Here is a 23,936-nt window from a genome sequence, read left to right as displayed (position 1 = left end):
CGAAAATAAAATGAAAAAAAATTTATTGACCAAAAATGATTTCCGGTTTTTAAATGTCAGTAGCAATAATAGAATACGTGCCACAAAACGTATATGTTTCTTAGCTAAAAATAATAAAAATACTTAAACATGGGTTTAAATCTACTCAAATTTATATAAATGTCAAAAATACAAGACTAAATACGATTTAAAAATTTCTAACATGGTATCAAGTCAAGTAAAGTGTAATTTTACTTATTGATACATGCGCTAAATTTATTATAAATCAATATATATATTTATAAAAAGGGTTTGGTCATGTCTCATGTCATTTATAACTTTAAGCTGCAAAGAGGAAATAAGTATTTTAAATCACAAGTGCACACCCCAAACGCCCATTTTTTCTGGTGCCGCCATTTTGTTTTTTTCGGAAAAATAATTCTGTGAAATTTTTTATGAATTTAAATTCAAAATTATGAAATTCGACTACTGCTGAAAAAAAAATTTTATGAAATTTCATGAAAAATTATCAACTTATAGTCCGTTTTAAGAAATTTTTTTTTTGCCGAAGCTAAAAAAAATATTTTATGAAATATTGTGAAAATTTATGAACTTCGATGAAATCCGTTTTCAGGCCTACGGAATTCCATGAAATTTTTCGAAATTTAAATCACTTTTATGAAATTCTATTAGATCTTTTTCAGCATAAAATTTTACTCGACTATCGGAAAAAAAAATTTATGAAATTTCAGGAAAAATTATCAACTTCTAGTCCGTTTTATGAAAATTTTTTTTTCGCCGAAGCTAAAAAAAAGATTTCATGAAATATTGTGAAAATTTATGAACTTCGATGAAATCCTTTTTTAGGCCTACGGAATTTCATGAAATTTTTCGAAATTCTATTAGATCTTTTCCAGCATAAAATTTTACTCGACTATCAAAAGAAATAAATTTACAAAATTTATGAAATTTCATGAAAAATTATCAATTTCTAGTCCGTTTTATGAAATTTTTTTTTCGCCGAAACTAAAAAAAAGATTTTATGAAATATTGTGAAAATTTATGAACTTCGATGAAATCCTTTTTCAGGCCAACGAAATTTCATGAAATTTTTCGAAATTTAAATCACTTTTATGAAATTCTATTAGATCTTTTCCAGCATAAAATTTTACTCGACTATCGGAAAAAAAAAATTTAAGAAATTTCATGAAAAATTATCAACTTCTAGTCCGTTTTATGAAATGTTTTTTTTTGCCGAAGCTAAAAAAAAGATTTTATGAAATATTGTGAAAATTTATGAACTTCGATGAAATCCTTTTTCAGGCCTCTGGAATTTCATGAAATTTTTCGAAATTCTATTAGATCTCTTCCAGCATAAAATTTCTCGACTATCGAAAAAAATAAATTTACAAAATTTACAAAATTTCATGAAATCATACCCGAGTTTCATAAAATTCGATCTATTTCCGCCTTTTTCAAAAAATTTTCTGCTCAACAAAACAAACCACAAAATTGTCAGTTTAAATTTCCCGCGAAAAAAAAAATTTCTATCCCGAAAATTTCGATGACTCAACCCGAAATATATCAAAATTGTTGCCTATTTATAACAGTAACCCTTAGTGCGAACAAATATATAAATTTATCGAATTTCAGTCTACTATAAAAAGTGTAACAACGATTTACGTCAGTGAATCAGCGTAAAATTAATAAGCAATTGCAAAGCACAGCACGTTCGCCTGAGGTGTGCAGAAGAATAAACTTTTTTTGTTAAAATTTATTATTATTTTTTGTGGATTACCTTTAAGCCCGATAGTAGTGCCGCTGGATCAGACGGTGTTCTGACAGTCGAACTTTGGTGTGTCGTAGCACCGTAACTAAGTTGCTGTTGATAATTACACAGGATCTTTTTGTGAGCACTAGCTTGGGCTCTATAAGCCGACACTGATAACTTCATTTCTTAATTAATTATTTAAATATCGTCATGGGGTCTAGAACCCGAGCGACTGAGACCCACTCGTTATTTAAGTCAATCATAATTAGTATTCTTATTATTATTTCAAAATTTTTAATAAATTTCTTAGGCTGTTATTGGCGCAGGCCAATATATTGTATATATACCACATTGATATTGGTTGACATTAATTTATTATTTATAATTCAATGTCACTACACATGTTTTTAACACTCACTTATCCAGGACACTGTAATTATTTGTAAAATACCGGAATTTCACTATATTTCAATCAAAAAACATTAGTACTTTTGAAAATATTAATTATAATGATAAATATCAATCCTAGGTGAAAAAACCTCAGGACCTTTTTTGTAGGAAATTAAATTTCCTTCAAAAAAGGTGTGATTGACTTTTTTGATAAATTTGATATTTGATGAATTATTTGGCATCAAAGTAAAAAACCAAACTTTCATTATATTTCAGTCCAAAATCATTATTATTTTTTAAAACAATAATTACTATGATAAATATCAATCCTAGGTGAAAAAACCTCAGGACCTTTTTGGTAGGAAATCAAATTTCCTTCAAAAAAGGTGTGATTAACTTTTTTGATAAATTTGATATTTAATGAATTATTTGGTATCAAAGCAAAAAACCAAACTTTCATTATATTTCAGTCCAAAATCATAGTTACTTTTGAAAATAATAATTACTATGATAAATATCAGTCCTAGGTAAAAAAACCTAAGGACCTTTTTTGTAGGAAATCAAATTTCCTTCAAAAAAGGTGTGATTGACTTTTTTGATAAATTTGATATTTAACGAATTATTTGGTGTCAAAGTAAAAAACCAAACTTTCATTATAATTCAGTCCAAAATCATTATTATTTTTGGAAATAATAATTACTATGATAAATATTAATCCTAGGTGAAAAAACCTCAGGACCTTTTTTGTAGGAAATCAAATTTCCTTCAAAAAAGGTATGATTAACTTTTTTGATAAATTTGATATTTAACGAGTTATTTGGTATCAAAGTAAAAAACCAAACTTTCATTATATTTCAGTCCAAAATCATTATTATTTTTGAAAACAATAATTACTATGATAAATATCAGTCCTAGGTAAAAAAACCTATGGACCTTTTTTGTAGAAAATTGAATTTCCTTCAAAAAAGGTATGATTGACTTTTTCGATAAATTTAATATTTCACGAGTTATCAATTATAATAAAAATCTATACTATTATTAGAATTTTGAATCGGCTATTTTTCACACTATTTATCTATGAATATCCATATAAATTTATATTTATATATAAAAGCAAAGTAATATTTCAAACAGAGAACCCGAAGCAGACGGTAGAGAAGCGGTCGCAGTTGATAGTTAACTGGATTATCATGAGCAATGGCCTAGGTACATATTGAGACATAGACGATACCACGCGGTTAAAGTTGGACTCATACCCCTTTTCAACCCTTCAACTTTGTATGTGCATATAAGGAACTAATACTCACGGAAACACCCTTATTACAAAGACAAACATGACGAACAAACGTAACTAATACATATATATGTAAGATAACTGGATTATATATTATAAATTATAATAAACTCGGTCACGACAATATTTCAAAAAATGAGTAATTATTTTTTAATTCTGATTTTTTTTCGTTCCCGCATCAGACTCTTCAGTGATCGCACTACCAAGGGTGACCAACTAACCCCACATTTGTATAGAAACCATATAAAAAATTTTTTATTACAAAATGGTGCCTCGTTCTGCCCCACGCTCCCTTTGCATGAAAGTCCTTAGAAACAATTTCTTTTTTTTTTTATTCGAGACAGTAGTAAAAAATTATTATATATATATATCATATATATAGATTATTGATAAGTACTTTCAAAAAAAGTTATTACACTCGTAGTGCAGAATTGACATCCGATGACTTTATTTTTAATAAAAATCTCGATCCAATCATTTTTTTTTAATATACTTTTTTTAAATTGAAAATATAAACCACGACAAATAATACATATAGATATATATATTTAAATTTATCAACTATTGATTCATAAATTTTTCCCTGACCTCAGCTCTGATTTAAATTTTCCCTCATTAGCATAAAAAATTTAATTATTCATAAAATGGAATCTTACAATTATAACTCCGTAATTGAATAACTCGCAAACTATGTAATTTATGAAAAAATGTTCAAATACTTTTTTTTGTAAAATTAAATTTCCTACAAAAAAGGTCTCTTTGAATTTTTCGATATCTCGAATACTTCAGCCGCAATACTAATTTAAAGCATTAGAAAAATATCTAACCCAGATTGACAATATTCAAAATTATTCTAACACTGGAATTAAATTAAAATATTAACTAAACTATTGGAGATAGGGTAAAAATAGTCTATATAAATTTTTTAGTAAATTAAATTTCCTACAAAAAAGGTCTCTTTAAATTTTTCGATATCTCGAATATTTTAGCCGCAATAGTAATTTAAAGTATTAGAAAAATATCTAACCCAGATTGACAATATTCAAAATTATTCTAACTCTGGAATTAAATTAAAATATTAACTAAACTATTGGAGATAGGGTAAAAATAGTCTATATAAATTTTTTAGTAAATTAAATTTCTTACAAAAAAGGTCTCTTTAAATTTTTCGATATCTCGAATACTTTAGCCGCAATCCTAATTTAAAGTATTAGAAAAATATCTAACCCAGATTGACAATATTCAAAATTATTCTAACTCTGGAATTAAATTAAAATATTAACTAAAATATTGGAGATAGGGTAAAAATAGATTATATAAATTTTTTAGTAAATTAAATTTCCTACAAAAAAGTTTCTGGTGATTATAGCTCTAAATATGGTAGTTTCCAAGTTATAGCTCATAATGACACAAGTAATCAAATAATTCACTGAAATTTAAATAAATCACTGTCATTGTAATTATCACTGTCAATAAAATAAACAACACTGTGTTTAAATAATATATAATTATATTTATGAGCTTATGATATTTTAAGTAGATATGTAATTAAAAATATATTAATAACAATAATTATCCAGGATGTGGATAATTTAACGCACGTGTCACCGCCCGATGTGAATCACTAAACAATAATAATAATAATAACAATAATAATGATAATAATAATAATAACCACTACAATCAAGAGCCGGCATTCGTGTCTTGGCTCACGATGACTACAAACGAGAACGTAGACGACGACAAGACACCAGGGGGTTGATAGTTTTGCGCGCAGCAGCCCTTGCGTATCATCTCTTCCCCCTCTGCCCCTACCCCACTCTTGATGATTTCGAAATTTACCCCCTCCTAATACTCCTACTCATTCGTAGAGGGGGTGGGTGGGTGGGGTGAAGGAGAGGGAAATCCTATTCCTGCCTATATCTAGTTCCTACTGATCTTTCATCCCTTTACTGAAATCTCCTACCACACCCAAGGATTAGAGAGCTCATATGTAGCACATACTCACACATATAACAATCACCCCAGTAACCTACTCAATTTATTATCTACCCCTTAAATCGGTTGTAAGCTTGCGCAGAAATTTTAATTAATTATTTTAACATTTCGAAAAAATAATATTTTGCTTTGTTATAAGATAACTCGGAAAGTTATTGTTTTAATTGGAAATTTATGAAGACCTTTTTTGTAGAAAATTTAAGGAGCTACAAAAATGATATCGTAGATTTTTGCTGTATCTTTGATAGTTTGGATAGAATTTTAAGTTTAAGCGTTTGAAGTCATTTTTTACTATGATGGGGGAGGAAATGTTTCATAATTGCTTTTAATTGGATTTGTAGCTAAAGTATTAGAATTATGAAAAAATTAACAGAATAAGTTTTTATAGGAAATTTAATTTACTACAAAATTGGTCATGACAACTTTTGTCGTAACTCTGATAGTTTAGACAGAATTTGAATTATAGTTTCAGGAAAAAATTCCCAAAAATTTTAGACTATGACGTGGGTTTTTAATTTTCAAATTTCCATTGCAGCGACTTGCTGAGCCAGTAGGGAAATTACTTGAGGCTTGTTTCATAGGAAATTTGATTTCCTATCGATTTGATTCTATCAACTTTTTACGTATCTTTGATAGTTTAGCCGGAATTTTGATTTTAATGCTGAAAAATCAGTAGAAAATTTTAGCGTGAAAATATATGTAACTATTAGTGTGAATGGTTACAAAAATTTGAGAAATAAAAAAAAATGTTGGGAACTAATTAGTGTAGAATTTAGTTCTCGGCAAAAAAGGTAGAGGCAATTTAAATCCTAAATTCAATAGTTTGTCCGTAATTTGAATGAAAGCGTAAAAAGTTGAATCCGTGATTTTTATAATAAAATACTCTCTTATTTTTATAAATTGAGATAATTAGTTTAATTATAAAAATAAAAAATAAACCAAATTAATTACTGCGAATAATTTTTACTTCATTTAATTAATGTAAAAAGAGACAAATGTGTTGCTGCAATTAATTAAATATTTTGTTAACAAATTAGGAGAGCTTTTAAAATATTGTCTAATTTTAAATGTAATTTTTCATAAAGTAACGAGCCGGAGTAGTTTTAAATATATCCACCGTTTGTTCTTTGTTCGAAAAGTCTGTTTGGATGCAATTCACGTTGAGACGGTAGAACAATGCTTGTCTTTAAACAATGCATCCAATCATCATGCTTTACTACTATCTCATCAAGCGAATTTTCCCAAGAACCGGGTGACACACACACACAAATATAAGGATTATGAGGAGCCAGATGTTTATAGAATTACTCAATAATTTATTGTTAGCAAATTAAATAAATATAAAAATAAACTCGAGTTGTTTCGAACGTTACAAATTTTATTGAATTTTTTTTTTTTATTAGATATTTATTTGTCGCCCCTAAAAGTTAGGACATCAGTCAAAATGTCTAAACTTTCCTCGAGAGAAATGACGATATAAATTTTACTTCTTTTATGTTTTTACAGAAGTTATAGAAAAAGTTATAAGTTAAACACGCGAAAGTAAAGTGGCTCGAAGGACCAATTTTGTTTTTTTGATTGGCCTACGAGATATAAAATAATAAACAATTGATTTTGATTTTCTATTTTTGATAGAATTTATAATTTGGGATATCTTACAAAAGGGGTAAAATGGACTGGTGGACCAAAGTCGATAAAAATGGCTGATAGATTCTAGCTATGGTGTGTTCAATAAATAATAATACCTCGAAAATAATCGTTAGAAATTTATTGAATAAGGATTATTGTAGTGGATCGAAGGACCAATTTTTGGCCTGGGTAATTTTAATCAGCAAGAATGTGAAGTAGAATCTAAATATATGTTTTATTGACAACTTTAGTTGTGCTTATTAATTTAAAGTGGATTTCGTACCATGGGATCGAGTGGACCGTAGGACCAAAATTTTAGTATGGCCTCAATGGATTCTAATACTTAACAACAGTCAAAATTTATAAGTGGTAGGTAAAAATGGTACTCAGAAGTGCCTGGAATAAGAAAAGTAACATGGCTCGAACGACCAAACCTGGCCTAGGCCTAGTCTTCCACAAATGGATTTAAATTGAGTTAGATTCGAAATATTTTAATGACCAAAAATCATTCGAATAAATAAATAAAAAAATAAATATAAATAAGCTATTGAACTGAAATAAAATTAAATCTCATTCAAAATGGGCAGTCTAGAAAAAGTCCTACGATAATTAAAGCAATAATTTTTAAAAAGTAATTAAATATTAATTAATTGTTCCGCCGATTCACTAATGAGATTTTAACATGACATGATTTAATTAATAATCAATTACATTGAAAATACATCCGAGTAAAAAGCTCAGAAAACATGAAGCAATGAATTATTCTCAAGTACTTGAACAATGAAAAATAATAATAAAAAAAAAAAAAAAAGAAAGAAAGAAAGAGAAAAATGTCCAAGAAAGTTGTGGGGCGATCGATCGTCATGACTATTATCTTGAATTCATCGTATTCTTTTTCTATACCGCTTTCAACTTTTTTTACATTTTTTTTTTTTTATTTTATTTTTCTCACTCACTTACTTACGTATATGTATATGTATATATATTTCTTGTCATGTTGGCTAACTCAGCAAAGATTCTATCTTCTTATATTCATCTTCTTCTTATTCTCCATCTTCTATTTTTCGACCCACATCATGAGATTTTTTTATCCATTAACTCTCTTTGAGAGCAATCGATTATCGTCAAGCTCACCTGAATGAGCTTTTGACGTTTTAAAATGAAATATAAAGAAAAAAATTATTCAATAATGCCATTTTTTTTAAATATTCAAATTCATGTATTTATTTTCTGGATGAGCTAAATTAGAAAAATTTTTTTTTAATTATGAGATTTCATAGCTTATGGCGGGCTAGATATTATTTCTAAACTATCGATTGTTGGAAGCAGAAACAATTCTTCTTGTACGAACTGCTAACAAGAACGACAATTTTGGGCGGATCGAGCCCGACCCGCACCGAAATCATGAGCGAACTGTTACCGTCAATGGAAAACAATGAAAAAGTTTAGAAGTTGGATGGAAGATGGCGGTGCGGACTTCAAGTGTGAACATATAGCTTTATATTGTCATTAAGAAATATAGTATAACATTGATGATAAAAATTTGATGTTTCGGTTTTTTTAATGATATAAAATTTACTAAAATATGAGTCAATATCAACTAGATATCTCCAGGTCTATTTATATATGTAATGACTTCTCGGTAGTGTGCCGGAAATTCCGAGCAAATGAATTATTTGAGTCGAATGGAATAGACGTATTCTATTCGAAATTCGAATCACTTGTAAATTTTGAATTTTTCGAAAAATTACAGGCATTTATAAACTATTGAATTTTTTATTTCTACGCGAATAATTTGAAATCTTACGAGTACTTCGATATCTTCGAATACTTTGAGAACTTATACAAATAATTTAAGTATTCGATTCAAACTTTTGATCGAATAGTACACGGAGAGAAATTAATTATTGTATCTACAATACAAAAATTGTAATTTTTACTATCTAAAATGGTAATAACATTTTTCAGTGGTTATAACGATCAGTATTACAATTGAAAATGATAATGGTTACAATTAATGATGATAACGGTTACTATCGAAGATGCTAATTGTAATTATTGAAAATTATAATTGTTACAAAAGAAGATGGTAACTTCTACCATTCGAAGTTGTAAAAATTCTTAACTAAGAATGTGTGTGTGCATGAGTGTGCTCGCGTGAGTGTGTGCATGAGTGCGCTCGCGTATGTGTGCATCTGTACGTGCGTGGGTATATGTGTGCGCGTGTGTGTGCATGTGTACGTGCGTGGGTATATGTGTGCGCGTGTGTGTGCATGTGTACGTGCGTGGGTATATGTGTGCGCGTGTGTGTACATGTGTTCGCGCGGGTGTGTGTGCATGTGGGTGTATGAGTGCACACGCACGCGTGTGTGTGCATGTGTACGTACGTGGGTATATGTGTGCGCGTGTGTGTACATGTGTTCGCGCGGGTGTGTGTGCATGTGTACGTGCGTGGGTATATGTGTGCGCGTGTGTGTACATGTGTTCACGCGGGTGTGTGTGCATGTGGGTGTATGAGTGCACACGCACGCGTGTGTGTGCACCCGTGCGCATGCGCGCGTGTGAATGTGTGTGCGTGTGTGTGAAATTAATCACTTCCCCAGTTAAACAAATTACACATAAACAAGCGTCAGACTTTAACGTTTATATATTAATTTTGGTTACATGACTAAATAACTAATTCAAAATATCTAATTTAAAATATCTGAAGACAAAAGATCTAATGACAAAATATTAGGGTCAAATATTTAGTCGTGACACCGTTTGTATTCCTATACTTAGTAAATTTGACTAAATATAGATATACAAATACATTTAAAATTGATACGATAGTAGCAATACTATCAGAAACAATTACACCAGTAACTTAATTAGATGATTTGATCAGATATTTTTGGATTAGATCTAATTTCTTAGAGATTTTGACGTTAGATATTTAGGGTCAAATATTTAGTCGTGACACCATTAATTTTTTATTAGCTTAGATGATCATCATTATTAACCATCAGGTTATTCAGAATTACAATTTTTTATAATAGTATTAATTATTTAAGATAATAACAGTTATAATTTCTGGTTATCATAAATAATTGTAAATTTCACCATATAGATGGTAGATACTACCATTCGGATTGTTTATTTATTAATTTAAATGATATCATCAATCATATAATTCAATTGAGAAATTGTACTATAACTTGATGGTAACTTTTACCATAAAATTCTCTCCGTGTAATATTCCCCGATGAAAAAAGATTTGATACAATTGTATAAAATTATATACAAAAAATGGCCCGATCCAATTGTATACAACTGCATAGAAATTGTATACAATTCTATACAAATTGTATACAACTCTATATAATTATATACAATTTTATACAAATTATATACAATTCTATATAATTGCAATATATAGAATTGTATATAATTATATACAATTTGTATAGAATTGTATACAATTTCTATACAAATTGTATACAATTGGATCGGGCCATTTTTTCTATCCAATTATATATAGTCTATATACAATTTTATATAGTCTACATATAATGGATATATAATTCTATACAACTATATAAAATCTTTTTTCATCGGGTCGATACACCCAATGATACAAAATTATATTTTCTCCGAAAACCCTATAATAATTATACATTAAAAATTTTTTAATTAATCCATCCACTGTTTCCCCCACTACTGCCATTACTTAAAATGACAATTTCATAACTAACATAATTAGACCCAGATAATTTTTTTTTTTTTTTAATGTTATTTATTAGTAAGAAAATATTGTTGCTCTAATAAATAAACAAAAATCCAAAGAATTCATGAGTGCGACAGTAGAAGACGAAGAAAATTGTCAAAAGTATGTCGATAATTACAAAACATTAGATGCAATACAATATTTATACAAAAAATATCCACACATAATCTCACATCTGAAGTATGAAGTCAGACTAGCGGATCGTGAAAAAGATTATTACTTTCCCGATAATTTGGATCCATATCCAGCAATTGTTGTAACAACAAAAATAGATAAAACATTATGTGATTTGTTATCATGTAATCTAGTTACCGACAAGGAAGATTGTACAGCATCTTCAAAAGCAACGCGTTATCCAGTAGGTGACGCTGATCTTATTAAAACCGATAAAGACAAATGGTCCGGCCTTTCATGTCAGCCATCTTGTTATAACCTATTCAAACAGAAGAACGGCGATCAACAAAAAAATCCACTTACATTGACTTATCACAAGGATCAATGCGTTCTAATATCATCATATGCTAAAGCATTTATGGAATTTCCTAGTAAACGTTCAACGGTACCTGAACATCGCATTACTGATATTCCCGTCGGTTTCGACCGAGAAGATGGCGGGCATCCTTATTCATTCAGTGGCATTAAATATCACTGGAATAAAACGTACTGTGATTCATTCTTCGATGAATATTGTTCATCTAGACAAGTGTGTTACGTTCACTGGTCGAAAAAATATATCGGTAATTTGCTTATCGGTGAATACATTATTAAATCATGCCAAGCATTAGTTAGCTATGTACATTATGGCTCCGATCTTCCGCCATCTTCAATGGATACAAAAGAAGTTGAAGATACATCAAAATTTGTACTCAAAAATTGGTTAAACTATGTTAATGAAAAATTTGTACTACCGGATAAAAAACTTAAAGACCTTAGACAACCATTGAATGCCGGTAAGGTAGAAAGCGTTGAAATCCAACCTGAAGAATCGACAGTCAAAGATCGTTCGCGGATTGAACGTAATATTCATAGCGAAGACAGCCCGAAATTAGATTCCGAAACACGTCTTAGATTAGAACAAGATGCTAAAATGATTCATAGTACACCAGTACGGGTTAAAAGAAAGGCGGAAGACAAGGTTTGGTCTGTATTCGAAGGACTTGGTAATCAGTTGAAATCAGCAGATTTTTGGAAGAATCTTTGGATGAGTCGGTGGTATGGTAGAATACTTGGTAAGTTAAATGAATATTTGATAAAAGCAATCAAAAAAATAGGCGAAGGAGTATTAGAAAAATTGGTTAAGACTGTATTTGAACATGCGGCACTACGTATTACGCAATCGATTGCATTTAAAGTGGCATCTAAATTAATGCTTGGTCTTATCAAATTAATTTCTCAAACATTAACTATCTATGGTATAATATCAGATATATTAACAATTATCGATATAATTGCTACATGTATTGATCCGCTTAAATTAAACAATAAATATCCAGATGATTATCTTGATAATTTTATGTACACGACTGAACATCGAACGCGGATGAATTACGATATGATAAGACCGGTATTGACATTTGAAATATTGTCGGGAATGCTGCTTAACGAAGAAGAGACACTTTCTTTGGGACTTAATCTTACTAAATATCTATTTAATTACTGGCAGAATTTACATGTTAATTCTGAAGGATCGGTTATTAATTGGGGAAATCCGGTTAAAATAAATGAAGATACTGACATTAATCTTGATGACTTTGATTTTAGTTTCTTACGATTGTATACGCAGAAAGATCTGTATGAGTATGAAATAGATCATATGAAACGTATTAAAGTTGTTGATAGAATTCAATACATTAATTACTTATGCGGTGGTGTTCTAATTGTTTGTTTGGTACAGCAGTATTTTATATTTGTTATCATTATCGCTATCATTATATGTTTGTTGAGTTATGTACAATATTTAGCACTTGGTATGGACGACATATCTGATATTACTTATTACCTCTTATAATGACATGTTTGCATATATCGGGTATCAAAATTAACTCAACTAATACTTGATTTGAAATAGTTGAAGAATTACTATTGATGAATTGAAATTTTTTTTATTACCCCCCCCCCCCCCCTGTAATCGGAGCTCTATAAAAGTTTAGTCCAATATCCAGTTTCCTGGTCGGGAGCCCGATTTAATTGCACGCCTCGGAAGCGAAGCGGAGAGGTTGTGCTTTATAACCGACCTGTCAAGGTCACACGATTTCCACTCATTAAAGTGCATATATTTTTTTTCTATTACTCTTACACATTATGAAAAACACATCAATATAAAGCTGAAACACTAATAAATAATCCTGATACTTTTTTTAATTTGTCTAATATGTATTAATATAAAAAAAAGTTCATTAAAAAAAATTTATCGTGGACGTCCATTAGTCTGTGGTTCAAAAAAACGGCGTGGTACGGATATCTCGAGAACGACTTGACAAAACTACTTAATTTTTTTTTTTAAATTTTCAGAAATAAGCAAAGAAGGTTCCTTTCGAAAATCACTACTGTAGGCCTTCTCGTTTTTTTAAAAATAAATCATTACGGTTAAAACCGGAAATCTTACATGTAAACAAACACACACTGCCGCCATTTTTCATTAGGAATGTTCTCCTTATTTATTTTTTTTTTTTTTACTTTTATTACCGTATATTTACCATGGAAATTTCTGTGGGAAAAGAGCGGGATGTTCAATTTTATTCGAAATTTAACTTTTAAAAAAAAACATAACATGAGCTTTCGAGGCGTGCACTTTTGGATTTTCCAAATTTTTATTATTATTATTATTATTCTTTATTAATCATGCCAAGGCACAGGCTATACGGCAATTTCACGATACAGTTTTTATAAGTTTTCTATAAGTTTTACAGGTTTTGTATAAAGTTCTAACTTAACATTAAATTACATTCTCAATTCTACTACGTTACATAAATTCTTAATTCTAGAACTAACTTAAGATTTAGATTTAGATTAACTTAGACTAACTTAGATTCAACTTAAACCAACTACAGGAAAGCACTTTTACAATTTTGCTCAAATGAAATTTACTTGATATCTAGATTTCATAAATAATCATGTATTCTATTTCTAAACACCTCAATACTACTGGATTGGATAATTTCCAGTGGTAGGTCTTGCCAAAGACGAATAGCTGATACAACATTAACCTAATTAACTTGGAACTACCCCTCAATTTTGACCCCCACTACAGGCTACGCTATTTCCCACCCGTTGCTGTACATTTGCATGTTATTATACTCATATACGCATCACACATGTATATGTAAAAGCGCCTGCGCTGTACAGTCGACTCTGTCTAAAGGTTCTCTGCCTAAAGGTTCTCGCTGTCTATAGGTTCCAGGATACATTGCTTAAAGGTTCCCGGATATTCCCCCACCCGCTTTGTCGAGTAACGAATCACAATTCAGTTTTCGAGCGCTAACTTTAAATGCACGTTGTTTTGAGGTTATGTTTACTGCGCAATGTGTTCGTTTTAGCGTGCACCTCTGCGCTCGAGGGGAATATATTGTAGGGGAAGTGCTGATGGTGGGGAGGGAACCTTTAGACAATGGTCCTGTCCCGACGTAGAACGTTTAGACAGAGTCGACTGTAGTTTACTCTTTAAAAAAGAAGTGGCATTCGATAAGTCGGAATTTATTATAGAAATTTGATGTCTCGGTTTTTTTAATGATATAAAATTTACTAAAATATGAATCAATATCAACTAGATATCTCCAGGTCTATTTATATTTATAATTACTTCTTGGTAGTGTACAAAGATATCTGAACTAATGGATTATTTGAGTCGAATGGAATGGAAATACACACAATTATACAAAATTACATTTTCTCAGAAAACCCGATAAAAAGTACACATCCGATGTTTCCCCCACTACTGCCATCACTTAGAATGACGATTTCATAACTAACATAATTAGACCTCGTGCGTAATCACCTCGAGCGAGATCCATTTTCTACGATAAAGTGTTTCGATATCGACTAAAATATCCATGACTCATCGATATAAAATAATCGTAAAAATTTTTTTTTTTTAATGTTATTTATTAGACAAAGAAATTATTGTTCTAAATAAATAAACAAAAATCTAAAGCAATCATGAGTGTGACAGTAGACGACGAAGAAAATTGTCGAAAGTATGTCGATAATTACAAGACATTAGAAGCAATAAAATATTTATACCAAAAATATCCACACATAATCTCACATCTGAAGTATGAAGTCAGACTAGCGGATCGTGAAAAAGATTATTACTTTCCCGATAATTTGGATCCATATCCAGCAATTGTCGTATCAACAAGAATAGATGATATATTATGTGGTTTGTTATCATGTAATCTATTTACCGACAAGGAAAAGTGTACAGCATCTTCAAAAGCAACGCGTTATCCAGTAGGTGACGCTGATCTTATTAAAACCGATAAAAACAAATGGTCCGGCCTTTCATGTCAGCCATCTTGTTATAATCTACTCAAAGAAAATAACGGCGATCAAAAAAAAAATCCACTTACATTAACTTATCACAAAGATCAATGCGTTCTAATATCATCGCATGCTAAATCATATATGGAATTTCCTAGTAAACGTGCAACAGTACCTGAACATCGCATTACTGATATTCCCGTTGGTTTCGACCGAGCCGATGGCGAGCATCCTTATTCATTGAGTGGCATTAAATATCACTTCAATAAAACGTATTGTGATTCATTTTACGATGAATATTGTTCATCTAGACAAGTGTGTTACGTTCACTGGTCGAAAAGATATATCGGTAATATTATTCTCGGTGAATACATTATTAAATCATGCCAAGCATTAGATAATTATGTACATTATGGCTCCGATCTTCCGCCATCTTCAATGGATACAAAAGAAGTTGAGAGTACATCATTATTTGTACTCAAAAATTGGTTAAACTATGTTAATGATAAATTTATATTACCGGATGAAAAAATCGAAGACCTTATAGGAGCATTGAATGCCGGTAAGGTAGGAAGCGTTGAAATCCAACCTGAAGAATCGACGGTCAAAGATCGTTCGCGGATTGAACGTAATATAAATAGCGAAGGCAGCCCGAAATTAGATTCCGAAAAACGTCTTAGGTTAGAACAAGATGCTAAATCGATTCATAATAAATCAGTACGGGTTAAAAGAATGGCGGACCAGGAATTTTGGCTTGTGACCCTATTAAAAGCACTTGCTAATATGCCAGGAACACGAGAATTTTGGGAGGGAGTTGGTTTAGATATGGTGTATGGTAAGATAATTGATAAGATGAAGGAACGTGTGTTAAATGCACTCACAAAAATAAGTGAAGGAGCATTAGAAAATTTGGTTAAGACTGTATTTAAACAATCGGCACTACGTATTACGGAATCGATTGCATTTAAAGTAGCATCTAAATTAATAATTGGTCTTCTCAAATTTGTTTCTCAATTATTAACTGTCGTTGGTATACTAACAGCTGTGTTGGGAATTTTCGACATGCTTGTTGGATTTGCTGATCCGCTTAAATTGAACAATAAATATCCAGATGATTATCTTGATAATTTTATGTACATGGCTGAACATCGAACGCGACTGAGTTATGATATGATAAAACCGGTGTTGACATTTGATATATTGTCGCGAATGCTGCTTAACGACGAAGAGACATTTTCTTTAGAAATTAACCTTATTAAATATCAATCTAAGTACTGGCAGAATTTACATGTTAATTCTGAAGGATCGGTTATTAATTGGGGAGATAAGGTTAACATGCATGAAGATGCTAACATTAATCTTGATGACTTTGATTTTAGTTTGTTACGATTGTATTCGCAGAAAGATCTGTATGAGTATGAAAAAGATCACATGGAACGTATCAAAGTTGTTGATAAAATTAAAAACATTAATTACTTATGCGGAGGTGCTCTAATTGTTTGTTTGGCACTGAAGTATTTTATATTTGTTATCATTATCGCTCTCACTATATGTTTGTTGAGTTATGTACAATATTTAGCACTTGGTATGGACGACATATCTGATATTACTTATTACTTCTTATAATGACATGTTTGCATATATCGGGTATCAAAATTAACTCAACTAATACTTGATTTGAAATAATTGAAGAATTACTATTGATGAATTGAAATTTTTTTTTATTAACCCCCCCTCCCCCGTAATCGGGGCTCTATAAAAGTTTAGTCCAATATCCAGTTTCCTGGTCGGGAGCCCGATTTAATTTTATTATTATTATTATTATTATTTATTAATCATGCCAAGGCACAGGCTATACGGCAATTTCACGATACAGTTTTTATAAGTTTTCTATAAGTTTTACAGGTTTTGTATAAAGTTCTAACTTAACATTAAATTACATTCTCAATTCTACTACGTTACATAAATTCTTAATTCTAGAACTAACTTAAGATTTAGATTTAGATTAACTTACACACAAAAAAAAAATTCTTGATTAAAGAAAATTTTTTTGCAGACCTAAATTTTCTACCAGTCGACTGATAGATTTATTAATCTTGTTCAAGGAACAGCAGATGTCACAACAAATCTAATTTTAAAAAGACGTTCTAAGCGTAAAATAGCACCAAAGTTTGGCTGGGGTACACTGGATCCCATGTGACCGCAACGGGTTCACGGAAAGAAAATTATGGGAAGTTTTGCTATGCATTATGGGAATGGTTCCCATAATGGTATGGGAATAGTACCTATACTACTATAGGGATGGTTCCCATAATGATATGGGAATGGTTCCTATACCATTATGGGAACCATTCCCATACTAGTATTGGAATGATTCCCATACCATTATGGGAATGGTTCCCATATTGGTATAGGAACTATTCCTATAATATTATGGGAACTATTCCCATAATGTTATGGGAACCATCCCTATAATATCATTAAATTTTTTTTTTGCACAATGGTGTAGAAATTTCCCAAAATTTGAATTTTCTTGAATGTTTTGTGCTGACAAAAAATTCTTGTTAAAAATTTTAATGTTTTTTTGCCAAATACGATTTTTTTTTTCAATGTTTGAATTTTTGTTTTTATGTTTAATAATATTTCTGTGTATTGTAGAAGTGATTACCGCACTTCTTCAAATTAATTTTTTCATGATAATATGGGAACCATTCCCATAATATTATAGGAATGGTTCCTATAATAGTATGGGAACTATTCCCATAATATTATGGGAATGATTCCCATAATGGTATAGGAACCATTCCAATTGCATTATGGGAATCATTCCCATAATATTATGGGAATGGTTCCTATAATATTATAGAAAGTATTCCTATAAATTATAGGAACCATTCCTATAGTGTTATGGGTATCATTCCCATAATTATAGGAACTATTCCTATAATTATGGGTATCATTCCCATAATTATAGGAACTATTCCTATAATTATGGGAAACATTCCTATAATTATAGGAACCGCTCCCATAATTTATGGTCGTAGTTCCTATGATGGTATAGGAAAAAATTTCACAAAATTATGGGAACCGCTGCCATAATTTTCTTTCCGTGTTAAGTTTTTTAAGTGTTAAAATTTTTTTTTTTTTTTAATTTAGTTAAGCTAAAATATATGATCATTAGTCATACACTACCATATATTGCTAATTTCTATGTATAAGCATAAGGCTTGTATACGATGCGATCCTAATGCGGTTGCCTCAATTGGCGCGAACTCGGTTTAAGCTACCACCAGAAAGTATGGTTTCCAAACCGCTGCCTAAGAAGGAAGCCAAATTAGGCAGGGCCTCGCAACTGCGTTACTTTCGGGATCTTGACTTAGTTTGGTTGCCTCATTTGGCGCAAGTCTGGAATTTGGTCTGCTTTATTCGGGCCTAATCACTGGCTAACTAAAATTTCTAGTCGGGCGAATGGTCCGAGTTACCAACCCTGCGATGATTATAAAGACGCAAATATTTTTTTTTTGTGTAAAACGATGAATTTTTTGTCTATTACATAAAAAAAGTTAATTAGACTGATTTTGAATTTTTTTTTTACGTTCTTATGGGTCTCGGAACCGACATCGGGAGCCGTGAGACCTAAAATTTTTTTTTTTGCAAACGCTGAATTTTTTATCTAAATTTTTATTTTATTTCACAATAATAATCTATTTGTTCTATTTATATTGGATACAATGTCATATTGAAATAGAGTTTGACGTATTTTTTTAATATTAAATTCAATAATAGCTTTAATGACCAAAAAATTGCTCCGGGCGAAATAGCTAGGTGGGAACTTGGTCAGATAAGGCAATAATAAGCCTGGCAAAATCTAATTTATATTTATTATTCAGTTGACACGACGACGATTGAATTCATGCAGTCTGTAACTGATTTTAATTATTTTTTTTGAGTAATTTAATTAATGATTTTGAATTTAAGGTTTTTTTTTTGTGAATCTTGAATACTAATAGAAAGAAAAAATAATAAATTGTATTTTTTAGATTTCTGAAAATATATCAAAATGAATATTCGTTTTATATATTTCATTATTTTTGGAATTATCGTCGCTACTGGGAGATGTGACGGAGGTGATGATAAGGTCAGTATTAATATATCAATATATTTATAAAATTACATTAATTTTCGCAGATATCTGAAAAAAAAAATATATACAACAACCCATGAGGCAAAAAAAAAACAGAATTTTTTTTTATCTCACTAGTAGATTTTGAATTAAAATTTTTTTTTTATAACTAAAATAAATAGCTACGAGTTGGATCCGTAGCGTAGCAGTCAAAGCGTCTGTCTTTCGTGCGTAAGGTCATGGGTTCGAATCCCATCTACAGTGTGCGGTCATTAATAAGTCTAGTATTTTTCTACAGTTTAAAATTTTTAATTCGATTAGAAATTCAATTATCTGAACAAAAAATATAAACTTAAGTGAAAAAAATCTTTTTTTTGTGATTCAGTTAAAATTTTGATATTATTTTATAATTTAAAATTACACGGTCGCTAGTGACGTGCACTCAGTGCCTACGTGACACCCCGTCAAGGTTCGAATCCCGGCTTGTGCCCGCCCTCTGAGGAAAGGGGGCCCTCACTAACGAGCAGAAAGTCGCCAATAACGTGAGCAAAAAATGAGATAGAGAAAAATAACTCAGAAGTTAAAAGCAAATAAAGTAAAGACTTGCAGGCCTACATTAAAATTTTAATATATTTGTTTCCAAGCTCATATCTTATTACATATTCTAATATATATTGTTGAGATTTTCAATTATTTCATACATTAGTCCAGGCTCTTTTATACAAAACTCCTTGAATATATTAGAAGGAATAATATCATTACGATTTATCAAAATAAACGCCATCGCTCGATGTTTCAAAATAAATGAATCGTATTTTTTAGCGGTTTCATACAGCATCAGAACGTTATTCATCGTTAAACTTTTGCTCAATATTAACCCACAAATACTTACTAATTTTTTAATTTGATACATTCCCGCAATTTTGAATAATTTTAATGCAATGACATCATCATTGTAAACTTTTTCCAACTTACGCTCATACATGAACGTCATTAATTCCTCGACTACATCTCCGTCGACATTCTGAAGGAAGATACAGTTTTCTTTAGATTCTTTAGTCTCCGTAGTCAATGTTTTTGCAAAAACCGGGCTCTGAATAGCCAAAATAATTTTATGAGCTGGAAATATTTTGTCCCGGGTTTTTATAACAACGTCACTGAATTCCGATCTAATTGGGTAATTTTGTACATCGTGATTTAGATCCGATAATTTGAACTCGTCAATAAATCCGTACCATATTATTTTACTTGTTATTTTGAAGTATGTAAAAAGTAGATCGTGTTCTTTGTGAGGCCCGACCTTTTTGCAATAGTAACATTTGTAACAATAACTCGGAATTGGGATATTGTAAATTTCACATGATTCTTTCCAATCTGAAATGTCGATTATCGAATAAGCTTGATCGGCGACTTTTATGTAAATAGTAGCTATAGCTGATTGTAAAAATGTTTTAAATATTTTGACGTCTAATTGATTTTTATCAGTGACGAGGGCAGATATATAAAATTGTCCATTAGTTGACGAATTTATGAGATCAACACGTTCTGAATCAATATATTTATTGTTTTCCGTTATTTTAAAAGTGAATTCGTGGGAAAATATTGTGTTGCGTGTTGATGACTGATTCATTATTTTTTAATAGAAAATTATAAATTTTTCATTACTTTCCTATGATCATCTAACGAATTTTTTTTCGATTAGCTTAATATATATATATATATATATATATATATAAGAGAAGGGGCAAAATGAGACACTTTGTAACGGAATAAATTTTTTGTCGAGTTTATTATCGAAATAATGCTGTTATGATTCGCAAAACACATTATTTATTATTGCTATTTATATAGAGCTGTAACTTTTAAACTACTGGTTTTATCACAATTTTTAAGGAATACTTTTTTGTAGGAAATCGAATTTCCTATAAAAAAGTATTCTTATATAATTTCTGTAAGTGCGATAGTTTCGACGATATTCTAATTTTAAAACTCGGAAGAAATTTTAATCGAAATTAGACAAAAAAATTTGCGGCTACTGTCTAAATAGAGCTTTAACTTCTAAACTATTGACTTTATCAAAATTTTTATAGAATACTTCTTTGTAGGAAATTAAATTTTGTATAAAAATGTATTCATTTATATTTTTCGTAACTGTGATAATTTCCAAGATATGTTGGTTTTAAAAGTAAAATTTCGGCTATAATTTTAAAAAAATTTCTTCACTTTGGGCCACGAAAAATTTATTGTATCAAGTGTCTCATTTTGCCAAACTCCTCAAGTTTACTATTAATTGATAGAATAATTAAATTAATGTGAATTTGTACTTACAACGGCAATAAATCAACAGTTTTTTCAATTTTTATTAACATCAATATCTGATTATGAATACAAAATCATTTTTTAAGAGGTTAAGTTATCCATTAATATCATTAACGAAATAAAAAACACTAATTTCGATTTACAAATTTTTTAACTGTCATCTAATGTGCTGTGACTCCATTTTTATTTTCCATGCTAATTATAATGCTTACGACCCCTTAATTTAAATAAAATAATCAAATAACATTTTACATTATGTTTCTGTTAAATTACTATAAAATTTTTACAAAAAACAAATAAAAGCAGGTGTCAAAATTATGATTTTTCAAAATTAGTACCAGGAAAATAATTTTTTTATCCGAAAACTGAAAAAAATTACAAACTTACGATCTAAAATTTAAAAAAATTTTTTTTTTACAGCCTGATGACGACGATAACTCAGAATCTTATAAACTAAAGACGATTTTAAACGGCATTGGAAAGAGTAAAGATGATGCTATAAAGAACATCGATAAATTGGTAATGAATGAATCTTTGATAATCCATACGAAAAAAAAAACAGAGGGACAAAAGGGCAAAACGAGACAAGAGGCGGGGGGAAAAATTTTTTCTATTCACTTAGAATATCATTAAAAAATAATAATTGGACGTATTTGAGTTCCCAAAAAATTAGTATATCATTAAGTACCCCCCCCCCCCTCTATCCGAAAATATTTGCAGGTAAAAAAGCATACATACGACAATACTAAAGATATATCACTTATATACTAATTTTGCCTGGATATGTTGAGACAAATCGCTTTTTATCTTCGCGATTTTCACCAGCAGCCACCAGAATTCGCGGGTTGAACCCTGGCTTAGGCTGATCTCTAACAAATTTTATAATTACTTGGACAGAGCAGTAGGCTGGAGTTCTTGCAAAGCAAAGACCCGCACTTATTCAAACACGGCAACGTATGTGAAAACTTATCAACCTACCTCACGGCTTATAAAATTATAGATTATTCTTATTGATGGTCGAATTATTATTTATAACTTAATTAATAATAATTTTGTTAACTACTCCAAAATTTTACCAGTAAAATAGGATATGAAAAGGATGAACAGATAGTAGATAAAGTGAATCATTAATGATTCAAAAATTACTTACAAGAACACGGTAAGAAATACATGGCGTTCAACACCATGCTGACATGGTCTCGAGACAGATACTAAAATAGTATGAGAAATATTCCAACCTCCCTCCATTCTCACGACAGGCCAAACAAACTAGATTGACGCGTTGTTGCGACCCGCACCCTTGACCATAGACTGAGGTCACCTTGGTTTCGCACGAACGGTCCTTCCAGTAAACCCGAAAGATACTGTGCAATTTCTTGCATTGAAAAATCTTCGATACCATACAGTATGGCGTTCACGCCCATACTGACATAGTGATATCCGCAAAATATTTCTTACCGTGAAGATGCAAGCGCTGTATAAATTGCCCGTATCAACAGAATCGCAAGTAAATTACTCGCATATTACAATAGTGAATAAGCTACGCGTCATATATTACTAATTGGTCCAGGATCGAAGTGATTGGCTGATAAATTTGGGTATAGGACTAGCTTCGGGACTCTGTCCCCACTGCACCCTTACGGACATGCGTCGACGTGATAATTAGTCATGTGACCTCGGCACTGTGACTTGTGTAGTTTTTGACGGCAAAGAGACATTGTCTCAAAGCATACATTTTTTCGTATGGATCGCAATACAATTTTATAAAAATAAAATTTATATATTTATTAATAATTTACAGGCAAGTGGTACTGGAAGCGGTGGTCCTTTAAGCGGTACTGGAAGCGGTTGTCCTTTAAGCGGTACTGGAAGTGGTGGTCCAACAAGTGGTACTGGAAGCGGTGGTCCTTCAAGTGGTACTGGAAGCGGTGGTCCTTCAAGCGGTACTGGAAGCGGTGGTCCTTCAAGTGGTACTGGAAGCGGTGGTCCTTCAAGCGGTACTGGAAGCGGTGGTCCTTCAAGTGGTACTGGAAGCGGTGGTCCTTCAAGCGGTACTGGAAGCGGTGGTCCTTCAAGTGGTACTGGAAGCGGTGGTCCAACAAGTGGTACTGGAAGCGATGGTCCAACAAGTGGTACTGGAAGCGATGGTCCAACATGTGGTACTGGAAGCGGTGGTCCAACAAGTGGT

The 23,936-nt window shown here is 30.9% G+C and overlaps 4 protein-coding genes across 8 annotated transcripts in view; 2 read left to right on the top strand and 2 right to left on the bottom strand.

Moving 5' to 3' along the window:
• LOC130668237 (uncharacterized) overlaps nt 1-5,135 on the bottom strand; it is an 82,859-nt gene extending 77,724 nt beyond the window's left edge. For 3 of the 5 annotated variants that reach the window (XM_057470421.1, XM_057470438.1, XM_057470454.1), the window contains exons 1-2: nt 4,781-5,135; nt 1,778-2,180 (exon numbers count right to left, since the gene is read on the bottom strand). In XM_057470421.1, the coding sequence (XP_057326404.1) occupies nt 1,778-1,933 (156 nt within the window). In that variant the 5' untranslated portion in view covers nt 1,934-2,180; nt 4,781-5,135. Of the gene's footprint in view, nt 1-1,777; nt 2,195-4,780 lie in introns of those variants that run through there. The other 2 variants (XM_057470429.1, XM_057470446.1) reach the window with 2 other exon arrangements.
• A 5,720-nt stretch (nt 5,136-10,855) lies between these two features.
• Nucleotides 10,856-12,930, top strand: LOC130666047 (uncharacterized). The gene has a single exon (XM_057466702.1). The coding sequence runs from the start codon at nt 10,892-10,894 to the stop codon at nt 12,833-12,835; it is 1,944 nt and encodes a 647-aa protein (XP_057322685.1). The 5' UTR covers nt 10,856-10,891; the 3' UTR covers nt 12,836-12,930.
• A 1,997-nt stretch (nt 12,931-14,927) lies between these two features.
• LOC130665071 (uncharacterized) lies at nt 14,928-17,034 on the top strand. Its single transcript, XM_057465340.1, has one exon. The coding sequence runs from the start codon at nt 14,983-14,985 to the stop codon at nt 16,930-16,932; it is 1,950 nt and encodes a 649-aa protein (XP_057321323.1). The 5' UTR covers nt 14,928-14,982; the 3' UTR covers nt 16,933-17,034.
• Nucleotides 17,035-20,002: 2,968 nt separating this feature from the next.
• On the bottom strand, nt 20,003-21,984 carry LOC130669995 (uncharacterized). The gene is made up of 2 exons (XM_057473169.1): nt 21,758-21,984; nt 20,003-21,108 (listed from the first exon to the last, which is right to left on the bottom strand). Exon 2 carries the CDS (start codon nt 21,057-21,059, stop codon nt 20,094-20,096), a length of 966 nt encoding a protein of 321 aa, XP_057329152.1. The 5' UTR covers nt 21,060-21,108; nt 21,758-21,984; the 3' UTR covers nt 20,003-20,093.
• Between the last annotated feature and the right edge of the window lie 1,952 nt (nt 21,985-23,936).

Source organism: Microplitis mediator, chromosome 1, assembly GCF_029852145.1.
Source record: "Microplitis mediator isolate UGA2020A chromosome 1, iyMicMedi2.1, whole genome shotgun sequence".
Taxonomy (NCBI): domain Eukaryota; kingdom Metazoa; phylum Arthropoda; class Insecta; order Hymenoptera; family Braconidae; genus Microplitis; species Microplitis mediator.
This window is presented reverse-complemented; position numbering and strand designations above follow the sequence as displayed.